This window comes from Onychostruthus taczanowskii, unplaced genomic scaffold (genome assembly GCF_017590055.1).
Source record: "Onychostruthus taczanowskii isolate IOZ18803 unplaced genomic scaffold, ASM1759005v1 scaffold39, whole genome shotgun sequence".
In the NCBI taxonomy this organism is placed as follows: Eukaryota; Metazoa; Chordata; class Aves; order Passeriformes; family Passeridae; genus Onychostruthus; species Onychostruthus taczanowskii.
Window position 1 is genome coordinate 7,498,750 of NW_024501348.1, and position 17,996 is coordinate 7,516,745.

Genomic DNA, 17,996 nt, shown 5'->3' on the forward strand with positions numbered 1-17,996 from the left:
GTAATAGTCTGTGTAAGATTTCCAACCCAATATTAATTTGTGTGTTGCTTGGCAGTTTCACTTCATCCCACAGGTGTGTGTAATGGTAGGAAAATGAGCCAATTTTATTCCATACCTTGGTAATGCACTCATCAATTCTCTCTCGGTGCTGAAGTTGTTTTAGGATTCACTTTTGACAGATGCTTTTTAATAGGTATATAATTTGTAACAGTTGTGGATATAACCTTGGAAACATGAGTTGTGGTGTAAGCCAAATGCCCTTGCTAGTAGAATTGCAACAATATTTTAAGGGTTGTGTATTGTCCCATTCAGATCAGATAGTAACACATGAATTTGTTTGAACTCTAGTATTGATGTCTTGCCAAGGAGCTACAGAATTTACAATTTTACCTTAGTTTTTTTCTCTTTTGTTTTCCTTTCCCTCTGCCTTCTTTTCCCTCATTTTCCTTGTTGAGACTTGGCTGACAGTATTTTTCCTCTGCAGTGGAGATGTACAACATGTGCCTCTGTAGTCACACTATAGCCAGCTGGCAGGGAGCAGGCCTGTTTTATGCTGATCTTCTTGCCTTGGTTTGCTGTAACTAAAAAGACCTCTGGGGACCCTCCAGGTGGTATTATGTGCCACAACTATTTTTTTTTCCTTGCTGACCATTTTACATCTTTGTCTGTAACTGATTTCTACCTTTTCTAGTGTTGGGTCTGCCATTCCCTCCTCCTGCTTTCAGGTCTCTCTTGAGTGGTGAGGCTCTTATTTGCAGTTTTACAGCAAATGTGTGTGCAGCAAGCAAACATACCCTTCTCTCAGCTTTTTGGGTTTTTTGGTGGTGATTGCATTTTGAGAAGAATATGCAAGCTTCTTCATACTCTAGTCTCACATCATGATAACAGAACCGCATGAGCAGATACTATCTTTCAGATAGTTGTAACATCCTTACTGACAAAATGATGATGTACAGGTTGATGTGTGGACTGTGAGACTGTCAGTTTAGGGCATTTTCAGGTTTGAAGTGTTGTGATTAGCAGCCCAAAGTGCAGCTGGAGGCCAGTCACTAGTGGTGTACCACAGGGTTTGGTACTGAGACCAGTACGCTCTCATGCTTTATTTAAGGACCTGGGTGACCGAACAAGAGGGTGCCTTCCTTAGATGCCTAGAAGATAACAAAGCCTGAGTGGTAGATACAGCATCATGTTCTTGCTGACCCTGCTTGAGCAGGGAGTTTGGACTAAACCAAAATATTTTCTCACCTCAACAATTCTGTGATTCTGGCCTCTGCTCATTGCTGTAACTCAGACTCTGGTTGTGTTCCCTGGTCTGGCACTGTGGCAGTCTAGCAGTTAAGAGGCAAATATGTTCCACACAATTTCAGCATGGAGGTTTTATGCATAGATAGAAATAGTATAGACTATATAATTTCTCTTCTTACCCAAGAGGCAAAAAATATAATTATGAATAAGCTTCTGTAACTATTTCCTTTGCCTAGGAGACCTGGTTCTATTTTATAAAAGGTAGATGATAGTATTGCCATGCCTTCTGCTGTCTTTAAAGTGTAATTGCTAGATTACAGAGGCAGATGTGCAGAGGCACTGTAAATAGATGGAAGAGGAAAAACTGGTGAAATTTTCTAAGTGTGGTGTCACATTGTAACTTTTAGCACCTGTGTGTGTCCGGTAGCAGATCAGTGCTCTGGATATTAAAACCCAGCTTTGTCTTGCTTCTAAACCTAAGTAATTGAATTAAATGTTTACAATAAATCTTGTCCGTCAGTGTGTGTGCGGTGTTCAAATGTCATGGTATTGAGCCATGGTGTGGTGCAGATGCTCAGACTTTCAGGAAGGCACAGAAATGCAATAAAAAAAAATAAGGAATGAGTTTTGAATTTTTTGTTAGGGCTGGGAATTTGTTGTATACAGGCAAGTAGCTGTTAGAATTGTGTGGGAAGACCAGCAAAACTTTAATTAAGTATGAATATGTAGATGAAAGCTCTTGAGTTTGTTGAGAAAGAATGATCATTTTGATGTTTATGTGAATGTGAATATTTAAGCAGGTTTGTAGTAGTTTAACCTAATAATGGAATAGGTGTTCATAAATGCTCTTTTACCTAACTTCTTGTGGTAAGTATGATGATGACGAAACTAGGAAGGAACATATGTGGGTATAAATGATAGACAATACCAGTTTATAATTAACTTCCACTTTTAATGTGAATCTTTATTTTAATGTCTTGCAACCGCTTCTTCAGTTTGTGCTGGATTTTTGGAAAAAAATGTCTTACTGAAGCATAAACCAACACGCTGGAGGATTTGTGATCTGTATTATAAATGCATCATGATTTGTATATACTGTTGAGAATCAATTGTAAAATTGTGTTTTGAATGCAGTGTGGAAAACTGTTAAAAGCATGGGTGGGAGTATCTGCATGTCGCCTGTTTCTCACTTCACTGTGCTAACTGTAGCATCAAAGCAGCCCATGGTATGGTTGAAATTATTTCTACCTTACTTCTAGGGGTCAGATGATTGCCTTGTAAAAATCTGGGCAACTGATGACGGAAGGTTGTTGGCTACCCTGAGAGGGCATGCAGCTGAAATATCTGATATGGCAGTAAACTATGAAAACACCATGATAGCTGCTGGAAGCTGTGATAAAATGATCCGAGTTTGGTGCCTTCGAACTTGCGCACCCTTAGCAGTCCTGCAGGGCCACAGTGCATCTATAACGTCATTGCAGGTGGGTTTTTACTTTGCAAAAATTAGTCATGAGAACATTCAGTGTAATAAAAATGCATGCTTGGCAAGTAAGCTTGAAGTGAGAAGGAATTTTCATGGTATGCATTGTGAAAAAACATGTTCATTGTCAAAATGCCTGACCTTTGAAGAATCCCAGACATAATCCTTGTTCAAAAAAATTGTGTGACACATGTGGGCAGTTCTGTTTTGAAGTACCATTTCTTTGTAGGCTGTGATTGTGAGCAGAGGTGCATTGGGTAAAAACTGCAGTCACTGGCAGTACTGTGGTGTTGTTTGCATGAGTTACATGCTATTGTGCAACTTGGGTGGTGGGGAGGGAGGAGGAACCTGGAGTGCTTTGGCAAGTAACCCAGAAGGGTTGTTCTGGAGGGAGTTGACAGCAACATTTTGTTATTTTGGTGTTCATTCCAGTCAGTTTCCCTTAAATATGGTATGATGCTTGACTTTTTCTTTTTTTTTTTCCTTTTTGGTTGTTGTTGTTGTTGAAGTGAATTGTGGAACTCCTTAGCACATCTGGAACAGGTTAACAGGAAAATTTTTCTTTTTTCTTCCTTTCTTCCTCCTTTTCCCAGTTCTCTCCATTATGCAGTGGCTCAAAGAGATACTTATCTTCAACCGGGGCAGATGGAACTATATGCTTTTGGCTGTGGGATGCTGGCACCCTTAAAATAAAGTTAGTTGCTATTTTCTTTATTGCTACTTCTGTTTATGTAATTAAGGATGATGTACAAATATGGAGAAAAATTTTACTAAACCAAGCTTGTCATTGACTACTTCAGTATATGATTGTTGGGAATGATCTATTTCTGATGTAGCTATAGCTTGCTTGCTTATCTCTTAAAAACTAAGTTGATAACACAACATTTTGTGGAGTGATAATGTAGATCTGTTAATTTAGAAAATGGGTCTCCTGTTGAGGTTTTTTGTTGAATATAATGTCAAAGTTGGCACTGCATTATTCTGATGTCATCACAACTTCAAATGAAATTAAAATTATGATGATAAAACTATTGCGATTTAGATTGCAAAATCCACTTTTAAAGGAGACAGTAACATCCTAGCATAAATCAGGGTAGAATATTTTAATGTTTGTTGTTTCCTTACCTGTATTACCTTTTCATAGTTGCTCTTGGCTGTAACATGTCAGAAGGCAGAATTCTTGGACAGCCATGTATTGATGGCTGAAGTTGTGCCTGAAATTTCTGCCTTCAAAGATATTAAAAATGTTGTCAGGACTTTCTTACATAGTTTTTTTAAAATCAACTTGCTCAGCAGCTTTCAAATGTTCTTTGCTCTTTATCACTGAAACCTATAGCTTAAAATTGGAAATAGTTGTTTTAGTAATCATCAATGATTTAGTTTTGATGATGGGATGTGTTCTTATGGATATATGCTCCTCGCAGGTAAGTTCAATTTCCTTGTAGTTTTGGTAATTGCTGCTAGAATCTTTTTCTTCCAGTGTGCTGAGGTTATGCAGAGCTTGCAGGCGCACTTGCATAGGTACTTTCTAGTTCCTTAACTATTTTGATGTTCCCTGGATGTTTTGTCTCTCTTTTGGTACTGTAAATGAAGCTGTGTCTCAGGTTCTAACTCCTCTGTTGCCTAGTGCATGCTGTAATGAAATTAAGACTCCCTTTTTTACTGAGGACAGGAGGAGATAGCTTACATGCTTATTTTTGTGTGAAGGAAAGGAGTTGCCATCACATTATTTTTCTTAAAGCTTTCTAAGACTGAGCTCTTGTTGACAAGATGAAATTTTAGTCTCTCTGATTGGTAAACCTTTTGAGCCTACATGGTTTTTATCTTTTTCCTTTCTTTTCTTCTCCTTTTCCTAAGTAAAGTTTTAGTCTATGGAATTGATTTTTGAAACTAATTCTGTCATTAGAAAATAGTGAATCCTTGAAAGTTAGGTAGATTATAGTGCATAAGCTGGGAGATGAATATTTAGAAATTATGAAAGTTTGAATGAATCATGGAGTTGGATGAGATTTGTCTTGAGATTAAGCTTAGAGAAGGAGAAAATTGGTACCAATTCTGGGAGGGGATTCTCCCATGGTGATATATAATTGTAGAATTAAAATTCTTAGTGACATGCTCAACAAATATTAAAAGAGAAGATATTTGAGGAATGCTTTCATGTAGAAGTCATTTCAACAGATGTGATTGGACAGGGGCATAGAGAAAACAGATCAGGTGAGATGTCTTGTGCAGCACAGCAAGGAAGTGGTTTGGTAACCTAAGTCACGCCAGTGACTCGTGTTGCTTAACAACAGGGTGCAGATTAAATTTTGAGGCTAGAATTTTTCTACTGCCCTTGCCTTCTGTTTTGGAAGTACTTTTTATGTTGGGTTTGAGAAGAGAGAAGAAAGTCATTAAGCTGTGTTTTTTCAGTCTGTGAAAGAAACCCCAAGTACGTGAAGATGAGTAATGTACAGTCGAGTGTGTTGAAGAAGGAATATAATGAGGAATTGCTTGTGGGGCCTTATGGTTCTAGAAAGTATCAAATGAAAGTATCAGTTTTCAAACTGGAAGAAGATGGTTCTTTACAAAACATGCAACTGCGTTACAAAACTCATTGCCACAGGCTATTATGCATTATATGAAGATACTAAAAGGCATCACTGTCTGCTCTTTCTTCTTTTAGATCTTTGTTAAGCTTAGTAAAACTGTAATGTATTTGAAGTAATTGATGTTTTTTAATCCAAATTAAAACTTGATAAAAATGTCTAAATAAGCAACAGGTGTGTCTTTTGGGACTGGAGTATAATTGTGTGTCATTTATGATATCAAAACTGTTGGACACACGGACAATTCTTAATTTCCTGAATTGAATACTAGTTTAGGAAAATTGTTAGGTGAAGTTTTACTCAATGTACCTTAGCTGTAAACTCTTCTAACTGTGCTTATCATGATTGTTCCAGTAAACCAAAATAAATTTTACTGGGAAACTTGCAATCCAGTGTAATTTTTCACAAGAAGGCTGCATTGCATGGCCAGTGCAGCTCAGCAATGGGTGTATATATTGTCAGAACACTTTTCAGTGACGTGATTGCACTTACACACTTGGATGTGGTTCTCCTTCCAGAGCTGCAGAAGTGTGGCAGGTTGCCTCTACATCCATTCAGTTATGTGCTGGGGGAGAACAAGTACCAGCAATATAAGAGCATCAAGAGAAAGAAAGATGTCTGTTAATTTTTGTCATAAGGCCTCTTTTGAAGTTACATTAAAAAAATATGATGTGTAGGCCATCTGGAAGAGAGTCACTGGTAAGGTGGGAAGTTTATCCTTCCATTTATCTGTGTAGTAAAAAATACAGGCTTGCTTCTGTTCAGTATTTTTGAAGAGGAGAAAAGCTGGCAGGGACAGTAAGATCTTACCATGGTTGTTCAGCCTCTGAGCTTGTTGCCCTGTATCTTGGTTCTAGTGCAATTCCCACCCCAGGAAGGAAAAACTGGAGCTTTCAAGCAAGACTTAGGATTTTGTGTAGTTCAGGTGAAAGATGCTGTAACACACTTAAGACAGAACTTGAACTCATGTTTCTCTTGAGCTTGACTGCAGCCTGCTCTACAAGGATGGAATTGCTATTAGTGATGAAAGTGTGGTACTAAATTACCCAATGCTTCAAATGGGGATGGGTGGTAAAGTCTTGAAATTTTAGCTGCTTTAAAGAAAAAAAAAATCAATATATCCCACACCTGCTTTTTGTACTCGAAACTACTCGGATCACCTGGTGCCCCTGGTGAAGGGCACTCTCATGATGATCATGTGGTCGATTGTCATTTCAAGATGATTGGCAGTGCCATTAGTACTTTGCTGAACTTTTTCATGGAATACGGGAAAGGCAGAGTTGCTGTTGTATTTAGTGTGCTCTCAAATTAAAAAGAATCAGTTTTGTTCTTAAGTACACTGAGCTGTACTTTCTGTGGTTTTTTTTCTTTGCAAATGTTTATTTTGTTTCATTCTCAGATTGCGAAAATCTTGTAAATCAGCTTTGCCAACAACTCTGCTGCAGTTAATATTATTTAATTAATATTATGTCTGAAATTAGGGGCTTCCCATGTTGGTCTCCTACTTTTTGATAACCTTGTTAATTGAGACATGTTCTGTGTTTGGGTCAGACATATAGCCTAGTCTGGAGATGTTAGTGACAGCTTTGTTTTGATGAACTGCAAAAGGATACATTACAATAGATTTAGTGTCATAGGATGAAAGAGACATTGGTGCAGCTGACCACAAAATTCTCAGGTTGTTCAATGGAAAGTGAGCAACCTTGTTCACATGATTCTGTGATTAGGGTGGATACATGTTCTTTAGTGTTACAGGGGCACCTGTGTACTCCTATTCTTTCCTTGAAGAGATTTATGACCACGAAGCTGTCATGTATGTCTAAAAGCAGTAACATTCCAGGTAGATTAATTCTGTTTCCAAACAGAGGAAGACTGGTTGTTGCTGCAGGCAAGGAATTCATAGAATGTAGCCTAAACAAGATTGGAAAACAATTGAAAATTTAGGCAATCAAGTCTTACCCTGAGTTTAGTCTTCTTTTACTATTCTGGGTGGTGACAGTAAACACAGGAGTTGAATCCTGCATCAGTTTGCAGTAGGGAGGAGTGAGAAAGTGTGCTTCATCAGAAACTGAATATTTATGTGCTTCATTCAAGTTTAAGGGAGAATTATTACAACTGGTCAGTGCATCACAGTTAAATTAGTTGCACTGTGAAATATTTGCCTACGTATCCTTTCAGAGGAAGACACTGAGTTTCATTTTTCTTCTGACACCTGTTTGCATCACAAGTTTCCAGTGTTAGCCTGTTACTGACAGACCATATGAGCAAGGCAGCAGAACCGTCTCACAGATTTGAACAGAGGAGCTTGGTGTACTGCTTTTCTTCTTATCTATTTATTCTCCCATAATTTTAAAAAGAGGGGAAAACAACTCAGGAAAAACACATGCTGATTTTGACATTCCTGTTTTGGACAGGACACTGATTTCTCAATTATCAGTGTGATGTGATATTTCCCATTTGCTTTCTTATGCAGAAGGCACTTGATGTTAAAGGGGTTGGTAATATATCAGAACTCAGATATGCTGAACCTTTTTCATTAACGTGTGAACAAAGACTTAAGTTAGAGGTTATATCACACATCTGTTTTCTCTGAAGAAGTCTTGCTTGAACTACTACTTGACCAGAGTTAGACTAGTTTGCGGGTTAGATTAATAAACTAATAAAACACTTAATAAATGCATTGAAAATATATTTAAAGTGAAACACTGTCCTGGGGAGAACCAGCTTTTGTCCCCTTTTCACACTTCACAAAAATACTGATTGCCCAACTCATTTTGCAATCTGCTCTATTGTAGAAGAGTGGTGTAGTCTCGTCTCCTAATGCCTAAAATAGCACATATTGGAGAGACATGAGTTTGAGAATTTAAATTGGTTTTCCAAACCAGAATGTGAGTGCATACTTTCTCGATTTTGTAGCTGTCCTAATGCCAAAGGCAGAGTTCACAAACAGCAGTGGAAGAAAATAATAGCCTATTTATCTATTTACATTTGTTCTAAATTATGTAAACTGTGTATTGAATTGTTTGATAGTTCTTAGGATCTCACTTAAGGAGCATTTCAGCTGTTTTGTAGGAAAGATCTTTGTCTTGTTTAGTGTATCTTGTGAAATTTTCTTATTTGCATGGAGTTACCTTAAAAGTCCTGCAGGAAAGGTCACAGAAACAGCTATAGTGAATGGGTAATTTGAAGAAATATTTCTTAACTGGTGTTGCTGATGTTTATTGCTTTGTTTTATGCATAAACATCAACAAGGTTTAATGCTTATTACTTTTCTTGAGACAGCAATAGCTGATTAGTGGACAAAGATCTCTTATGCATCTGCCTTCAGGTGAAATTAATTATAACAGGCCATTTTGCTTTTAAAAGAGAACATTTTGAATAAGTTCTGAATATACATTCTTTTATGTTAGAGCAAATCTTTAGTGATGACACTCGTGGGTGTAGTGCTGCTGTTCTCTCATAAGTTAATTCTTTGAGGGAAGATTGCAGATGGCATACTGTGCAAGACCACCTACTGGTTTGAGGTTGCTGTAATGCATGAACAGAATTGAAATAATGATTGAAGAACTTGATATGATTTGTTTTGGTTTTACACATCCTTAAAGTGCCAGGTTCACTGAAGCTTTAGTTTTGCTTGCACATGAGATTCTGAAATGAAAACGGAGAGACATAAAGTAAAATCTTTTACAAACTTCTAATCTTTGTCCTGACATTTTGGGTACTGTTTGAAACTAGACTACAAGGATATATGTAATTTGGAGAAACTCTTATATTCTAATACTGTGAAAACCTCCAAATTTATTCAAATTTCTTTGATATCCTCGTCTATATAGAGCACCCAGTTCTGTTTCTTTCTTGTAAAAGCAAACATATGCCACAAGAGAAAACCAGTACACCCAGTGGTTTAAAACTGAACATCACAGGAAACTGGCTACGTTCTGCCTTGCTGATAACTTCAGGAGAGTGTTATGTATGGCACTATCAGAAGGGAATAGGATTTAAGTTATGTTACAACTCTCCTTGATGCATAGATTACTTAGTCCATCTGGATGTCTTAGTTTCGTAAAGATCAGATTATGAAGCATAGTCACACAAAATTGTTTATAAATGGGCAGCCATCTGTTCCTTCATATTTAATTTTATCCTTCTGTCCTTTATTTCTAAGATACTGACTTGTTTCTTGAAACCCTATTAGGAAATTATCTAACTGGTTTTTTTTTATTTTTTTTATTTGCAGTCCGAGGCCAACAAAGTTTACAGAACGTCCTCGGCCTGGAGTCCAAATGATCTGTTCTTCTTTTAGTGCTGGTAAACAACTTCTTTTTTCCTCCTCTCCTTGTATGCATATAGGAAGTCACTTGAGGTGTAAAAAAGTACAGTACAGTTACTGTAGCATATTTATTTTTAATGAGATGGATTTGAGTTTAAGTGGCTGTTAAAAGACCCCAAATATTTAAAATAGAAATTCAGAATTTATGCATTGATACTTGCTGCTGCAGATATTTGTAGAAACAGTTAAAACATGAAATGTTGTAAGTAAGTCTCTTGTGACTGCAAGTCTTTTCAGAAGAGGATAGATATATACCTTTTTTGCAGAATAATTAGGAGAGTCAGCTTTATCTGAGATGTAATATATGGGGATTTGTACAAGAAGGGGCTGATTACAGAGTTCTCACGGTCTGGGTTTCATTGATTCTAGAGCTGGTAACTGAAGAATGCTACATAAATAATTGGATAAAATATCAAAATGTACTGGAGCGCTAGTTCCGTTTGAATTTTTTTAAGAGGGAGGCTTCTAAGGGCTTAGCTGCAAGCAAATTACTCTGGTCAGCTAATCTTTTGGATACATCTCCTGATGCATATTTACTGACAGCAAATGTGAGGTAATTCAGCTCCAGTTAAACTTTGGAGTTTCTAAATCTTGTTTTTACTTAAAGGTCAGTTACAGGCATAGTTGAAATGAGATACAGCTATAAATTTCATAGAATAAATTGAAATATTTGATGTTGCATCCCTTTGAAAATACTGTAATAACAGTAGATTGCCCTTTTTTTAAGACTTATCTGTTTGTTTTTCTCAGGTGGAATGTTTTTGGCCACTGGGAGTACAGATCACATCATTAGGGTTTATTTCTTTGGATCAGGTCAGCCAGAGAAGATATCAGAGTTGGAGTTTCATACTGTAAATACATTTTTTAAAATTACATATGTACTTGATTAAAGTAATAATTTGGATAAAAAGGGGATAACTTGGAGAAATTTGATTTCTTTTTTCTTTTTCTGCTCTTTTTTATATAGGACAAAGTTGACAGCATTCAGTTTTCAAATAGTAGTAGCAGGTAAGCACACTATTCAGAGCTAGCTTTTTGACCTTGTAGATATTTTTAAATATCAGTTTCCAGAGAGAGTTATTAAAAAAAGAGCTTTATTTTGAAGTTCATCCAGTAAAATTGTCTCTATCTATTGGAGTCTCGCTCTTTCTTTTTAATGGTACTCCTTAGTTTCACAGTTTCATTGTATTGCTGAAATTATGGGTTTAAAAATACTGGAAACTTCTTCCTGAGAAATAAGGGGGGGTGTGTGTGTGTATTCACATATCAAATACATGTACTTTTAGATATATTTTAACATGTAAACCTTTTTTCAGTTAAGTGACTGCTGCATACAGAGAAATTATCAAACTAGATCTAACCATGTGTTGTTTAGCTAGCCTACTGCTTTTTTTAATGTTTCACTTTACGTTCTGGATATTGGATATGAAGGATGCTCAAGAAAATAGTTTGGTTTATTATGAAGCATCTGACACTTTACTTATGTGATGTTCTAATGTACACTTTTATCATGATACAAACAGTTGCAAACCAAGCTTCACCCACCTCTTTCTCCTCCTCCTACCCCTGAACCTCTAAAAGGGGGACGAAAAGGATGGGAGAGAAACTCAGGCTGGGAAACACTTCCTCATTTAAATATCATAGTACTTACTCTGTATACAATGCTAACTTATTGGGAATAGGTTTTGTTTTAAATCATGTCTGTACTTCTACTTGCAGGGCTCTCTTCTTGACCTTGTGTTATAGGGTCTGTCCCTTGAAATGTTCAAGGGTTGTGGTGTCCCTCTGCCAGTGCAGTGTCATAACTCAGCAAGGTGCACCAAAGGTCATAGAACAGTTAGTTTGGAAGGGGCTCAGGATAGGGAAACAGATTTGACTTTTTAGAGGCCTTCAATTTTTTTGCTGGTATGGGAAGTGCTTTTAACCTCAAACCACTTGTACAGCATTCTGGCACTGTTTGGACTTCTTACTCATACCTTCTGGTTTTGAATTCTAATGTCTGGGACTTCAATTTTCAGATGTCTTTTCTGTACAGATCTGCCTTTGATCTCTGAGTAACTTTTTCCCCCTTTTGTTAGATTTGTGAGTGGAAGCCGTGATGGAACAGCGCGAATCTGGCAATTTAAGCGAAGGGAATGGAAAAGCATTTTGTTAGATATGGCTACTCGCCCAGCAGGGTAAGTGATGTAAAATGTTCTGCTATCACATAGATTCTTGAGGGCCTTTGATATAATTTGCTGACTTACTAGATTTTTTTTTAAGAAGAGTGAAAGAAAAGAAAAAGAGGAGGCTTAAATTATTATTGCTTAAATGCACGGTATGCTTATCTAGTTCTTGAAATCCAGCTAAAATAAATATTTGACTACATATTCAGCTGTGGAAATGAGCTTGTCCTGATAATAGTGCCACTGGTATTTTGATTAGATTAAAACAATAAAAGATAATCAAAACCCATTGAAGGTCAAATTCATATGGGCTTTTTACATAGATATTTATTTCTGGAGCATGAAAACCAGGGCAGGTCTCTTCTTGAGACTGCTTGCATTTTAGTAATATTTACAGATATTGTGGAACCTGCATGCTCAGAAAAGCATTATTGGGTCCATTTCATACAACATGCCAGAGCAAAGAAATTGCTGGCTCTGTAATAGTTTTGTGTTTGTTAAAACAATATGAGAGTTTACAAGAGTTTGTAGGTATGGGAAACTTCTGTACACTAGAACAAGCAACAAAAGATGCTTGAAGATGGAGAATGACAGTAGGAATGGCTTGCACCTTTTTGTTTTGGCATGAAGATATTTTTCAGCTGACGCAAATTATAAAGATTTATAACAGGTTTAAGGGATAAACCTTCTTCCCCTATGTGAGTGCTTTGAAGGATATTTAGTAAAAAAAAAATATAATGGTTTCAGGAGTAATCAGACCAAGAGAGGGATGGAAGAGAAGGCTAGATAAGCTGTAATTTAGTTAGATGTTTAGATCAGATATTATCTTTTCAGTTACGGATAGATGCAACAAAACATAGGTTATCAAACTGTTGGACTAGAGTGTATAAAATGCTGCTACTTTGATAACAGACTGAGTTACTCTCAGTAGAAATGCTCAATTTTAATTGATACTGGGCAAAAGAGGAATGGATTCTTCATTGTGGTCATAAATGCTGAATTTATCTGAGAAACTGAAATACTCTTTTTTGTATAACACTCTAACAAAATTCTGTTTTATCCTTTTTATGGGAGGAATAAGTGCAGTTCCAAATTTGATCTTTTCTGCACAAGAACTGTTTTATCAAAAAAATTAAATCACTACACTGAAAGGAAAGAGTGAATTCAGCTTATAAAGCCTGCTGGGTTCTGCATTGAATCTAGAAAGGAATTTGGCTATAACCACATTTTCTATTATTGAGTTTTACAATGCATACTATTGTGCAGTGTGTTGTTGTGCTTACTATATGGAAGATTCTGTATTTGGTCTGCCTACATAGTGGTAACATGCTATTGTTGCATTTGGTTGATGTTTTGATAGAAGTAAATGTGCTAGAGAATTCAAGGGTGATTAGTCTTTAAATCACTTTGCCAAAAATGTAATTTTTGAGTATTCTGATATGTTATATTATAGATTACTGTTGCTTGAGTTTCATGCAAGATTAAGTGCCATTATTACCAATAGTAAAGTGATGCCAGGGTAGTGGTGTAGTTCTAAATATTGCGTGAGAATTTAGATAATTTAAAGGTATAGAATACTGCTCTCCATATTGAGAACTACTTATTACAAATATTCTTTAGGACAATTTGCTGTTACTTGGTTGATTAATTTGGATTTTTGTTTTTTAGATGTCACAAAAAGTACTGTAGCTATCAATTTAAGTAAATTAGGTCATGTATCAGAGGGCATTTTCTGGAAGATCCTTTAGTCATTGTTTAAGTATCTACGATTCTTTGTGATTATATGTGCTACATTATAGAAAACATCTTTAATTTCTCTGATTTCAGAGAATTTTTAAGAATATTTCTCAAGAAATACTCTTAAAAATACAGCAAAATACTGAAGTATTTTCACTGGTTATTAGTGTTAAAGTATTTTGGCAAAGTAGGATTACACTGAAATTTTTTACTTTTTTGTTTTAGACAAAGTTTTCAAGGAGTTGAAGATAAAATCACAAAGCTGAAAGTGACCATGGTGGCATGGGATCGCCATGACAATTCTGTTATAACTGCAGTTAATAATATGACTCTGAAAGTCTGGAATTCTTTCACTGGCCAGCTCATTCACATTCTCATGGTAAGGTGTACCATATTGATTTATCAATCTTGAATGCAAGATTTATTTATACATCATTGACATTCTTCCATATGTTTTTTTCCTGAAACTGCTGTGACAAATGTTTGCAGATAGTTGAAGTGTAATAGAGAGGTCTATCAGCTGCTTATTAGAAAAGAAAAGCTTAAAGTTGCAACTAACCAGTTCTGTTCAAGATATCTGAAACTAATTTTGGACGTTTTAGTGGTTTTGTTTGTTTGTTTTTTGTTTGTTTGTTTTTAATGGAGTTCTGTCTTGAAGGAGAGAAGAAAATGATTGGCTTTTTAATCTTTATTTAATGTGATGTTTTAAAATACTGTTAATGAATAAATTTGCCCTCTTTAACCATAGACACTTCTGCAATCTAATAATTCCATGAGTACAAAAATTAGTCTTCTAACTAAAATCAACAGTGTTACTAATCTCTGACACTTCTTCTATAATTGAGAAAATGCTTAACTCTAGATAACTTGATACTCTGCTTAGAGATGGAAATACTTCTTGCAAATCTCTAAAATATAGCAGTAATTTTGAAGATATTCTCTACCTTTAAGTTATATATTTAATTCTTTATGAGTTTAAATTAAATTTCTAACTGATACTCTACTGGAAAAAAAAATGGAAATCTGTGGAAAATTAAGACCACAAGATACCAAGTGTTTTGGACACTAATCTTTTTTAAATCCTGGAGAAAGTATTGGGACGTACTTGTGAAGGTGACATACTTGACAAACTACTTAGGAAGGTAAAATTGCAACTGGAAAGAAAAGAGTGTAATCCACTGCTACCAAAATAAAGTGTGGTTAAAGTAGTTTTTTGCTGCGTATTTTCATAGTTAATATGGCAGCCACTAGTTGAGTCCTTGTTGTGTCCTTTTTGAGACCTTGGGTAAACATTTAAGACAACGCTCTTTTTAATTCTGCTGTGTCTTTATTTTCAGGGACATGAAGATGAAGTGTTTGTGCTTGAACCTCACCCATTTGATCCAAGAGTTCTCTTCTCTGCTGGACATGATGGAAATGTCATAGTTTGGGATTTGGCAAGAGGGGTCAAAATCCGGTCTTACTTCAACATGGTAATTATTGTGCTTTACACAGATATGCCAAAGCAATAATTTTAAACCTTCTGCTTTTAATACATTCTTATGTAGGCCATCTTGAAGTATGATTTATGTATAGAGCAAGATCCTGCGTCTGGTGAAGTTACAAAAAATTCCTTTTCTGTTCAGTGGGGCAAAGAGTAAATGTGTAAAATGTTAAGAGTTGTTTCTTTGGCTGTATTTCATAGTGTTTTATTTTCATATGCTTGATCCACACAAAATTGCAGTGTTAGTTACATTGTCAGAGGTCATGTGTAAGAGACAGGGTGACCAAGACCCTCCTTTAGTGCTCTTTTTCCTGCCTGGGGAGCCAAGGTGGGACTTGGTTTATTTTTGCATTACTAATTCTCAGTCTGGCTAAAGCTGTTCATGAGTCTCCTGATCTCATACAAAATTGTTGTATGTTGCCTTGGCCTATTGGATGGAATACTGTCAGTCTTTCTGTGCAGAGCTCCCCCACATTCAGGTTTCAGATTTGGTCTGTTCTGCACTAGACTGTTTCTCCTGCAAGATGAATGCAATAGGTGTTTTCATCTGTTTCTTGATATTAAATGGGTCTTAGTACGTATCTTTTTCCACAAAAAGGTAATGTATTGTGTAATTCAGACTTCGTCTCCTGGACAAAATTACAAAAGCTTTTGTAGAATATCCACAATCATTTGGAATGCTTGAGAGTAGGCAAATGGGCTTCAGCTGTAGTGGAGTGGCAGTCTTGGAGACCAGCATAAAGAAAATCATCTGAAGAAGAGACCTATCATAGATATATTCACAAAAAGATAAGGGACATTTAGAAATAAACTCAAGCCAGGATGGTCACTGAACCTAAAGAAAGGTTTTGAGATTTGCAGTACAGTAGAGTTCATAAGGTCTTTGAGGAAATTCAGCCCATCTTAATCAGCAAGTGTGCAACCTAGATTTCCTTCAGCAATGGCCTGGGTTAAGTAGTGTTCTCTCTGCAGTGATTTCTGTAACTGAGCTTATGAAGGATCCAAGACAATTATATTAGAGCTACGAGTGTGCCATCTTCATTACTTGGTGCTATTCACTGTTGCCAGTTGAAGTGTATGTTCTCATTTCATGGTTAACTTGCATTTCCAGTTCTACTTACAATGGATGTATGATGGTTTTCATGGAGTTTAGGTCAGAAGAGTCTGAGCTAATCTGCTCTTTTTAAACCAAGTCCATTTAAGAGCTATCAGAATCTAAATTACAGATGCCTGTGATGTTAGGCAGGCCCAAGATACTGAAATATTTATGTCAAGAGTGCCATGCAACATGAACACCTAAAAAAGGTAGTAGTCACATACATTTTAAGATCTTCGGAGTCGGAGAAATTTGCAGACAAACAGAAGATTTCAGCAGCTAGTGATTATGTGCTTTGTGCTGGAAACTAATATGATAAAGTCTGCCTGCTCTGTGAGGTGAGGGGGAATTGGAAGTCTGGCAACCAGTTCATCTCAAACCAAGGAATTACACTGTATGAGCCAGGTATGCAAGAGAGGCATCTCTCTATGGACTGAATATTTCACCACTGTGTTTGATGCAAAAGACATGGGTGGAAATTACAGGTTTTCTTAGGTGATCAGGGTGGCAGGCAGAGGACATTGTGCAGTCACCTCTGCAGAGCTGCAAAGTTTAAGAGATCTGATTTACAACAGTGGGGGGGTAAAAGAGTTCATACAGAGCTGCCAGTCTTCTCTCTCTACTAAATGGCAAATGAAAAATCTCATTATCATTGCCTGGTCTGTGGTACCAGAAGTAGCACTTAGTGATTTTTTCATAACAAAAGTTCCTTAAAAAATGTTGCAGAACTTGGGGGAATTGGTTGAATTAGCAAAATCAGAGATAACTGTTGGTTTAATGTTAGTCCAGTCAGGTATTTTTATCCTAGATGGATTGCTTTGTACATCTAAAGCCTTGTGGCAAATCCCTAAAGTAGAGTTGGATTTTTTTAAATTACTTTCCACCCTGCCTCCAATGCTGTCATTGTCAACATGAAAAAAAACCCTGGGCAAACAAACAAAACCTCCCCAAAATAAGAAAAAAACAAAAACAAAAAAAAAAAAAACAAAAAAACCAAAACCAAAAAGGAAACAAAAGACCAAGGGATGCAAGCAGTGTCAGTCTTAATTCTTTTATCCAGTCAGTGAATATGAAATTGCAAAGAAAATCATAGTAACCAAATATACTGGGTTTTTTTTGTATTTAACTTAAACTTTGATTCCTCCATTTATTTGTTTCTTGCTGGTTGCAATTCGGTCCCATTAGGTGACTCTGGTGGTCCTGCAGAACATCCTTTCCCAGGTTTTTAAACTGAAGATTTGCTATTAAATTAATTGTCATAATTGTGGTTAATTTGAAGTATCTTTGGACTGTTTGAAGCATCTTTGGTCTGTTTGCCAGATTTTGGTCTTTATCATTAATAGTCACCCCATACTGTCACATGGGGTACTCTCAGTAAGTATATATGCTTTATATATTTCATATTTTCACCTGTAGCCATCATTTCATTTGGTCTAATTGTGTAAGTATTGCATAACTTGGTGTTGGAGTCCATGGACATTCAGAAACTGGTTTAGTTCAGTGACTTGAGTCCCCTACACTCAGGGGGTGTTTTCAATATGCCAGAGAGTGCAGTTTGCCATAGAAATATCGAGTGTGAGGTGGTTAAAGCATTTTAGGCAATTTTGACATTTAGAAAGAGGATGAGATGGTTTTAAATTGCATGTGTAAATACAGGTGTTTGGTTTTTGGACTAGGTCATATTCACACCAGGCCTGACTTAATACAGCTGCTAATGAAGAATGTGTTCTTGGTGCAATATTAGGACAGTTTTATATGCAGTATCTCCCAGGTACAAAGAAGCATTCTGAAGAAACAGGGTAATAATTCTTAAGTGGTTCCTTTATCCCACTGTTTCAGAGTTTATGTACTTCACAAAAACAGTGTTGTTGC

At 36.4% G+C, this 17,996-nt stretch overlaps 1 protein-coding gene across 3 annotated transcripts in view; it reads left to right on the plus strand.

The window, feature by feature from the left end:
- The window catches only part of LOC121339981 (pleckstrin homology domain interacting protein), a 106,606-nt gene that overhangs the window by 24,385 nt on the left and 64,225 nt on the right, over positions 1-17,996 (plus strand). For all 3 annotated transcript variants that reach the window (XM_041412280.1, XM_041412282.1, XM_041412281.1), the window contains exons 8-15: positions 2,505-2,726; positions 3,319-3,419; positions 9,551-9,621; positions 10,394-10,494; positions 10,611-10,651; positions 11,722-11,820; positions 13,771-13,924; positions 14,883-15,017. In XM_041412280.1, the coding sequence (XP_041268214.1) occupies positions 2,505-2,726; positions 3,319-3,419; positions 9,551-9,621; positions 10,394-10,494; positions 10,611-10,651; positions 11,722-11,820; positions 13,771-13,924; positions 14,883-15,017 (924 nt within the window). The remainder of the gene's footprint in view (positions 1-2,504; positions 2,727-3,318; positions 3,420-9,550; positions 9,622-10,393; positions 10,495-10,610; positions 10,652-11,721; positions 11,821-13,770; positions 13,925-14,882; positions 15,018-17,996) is intronic.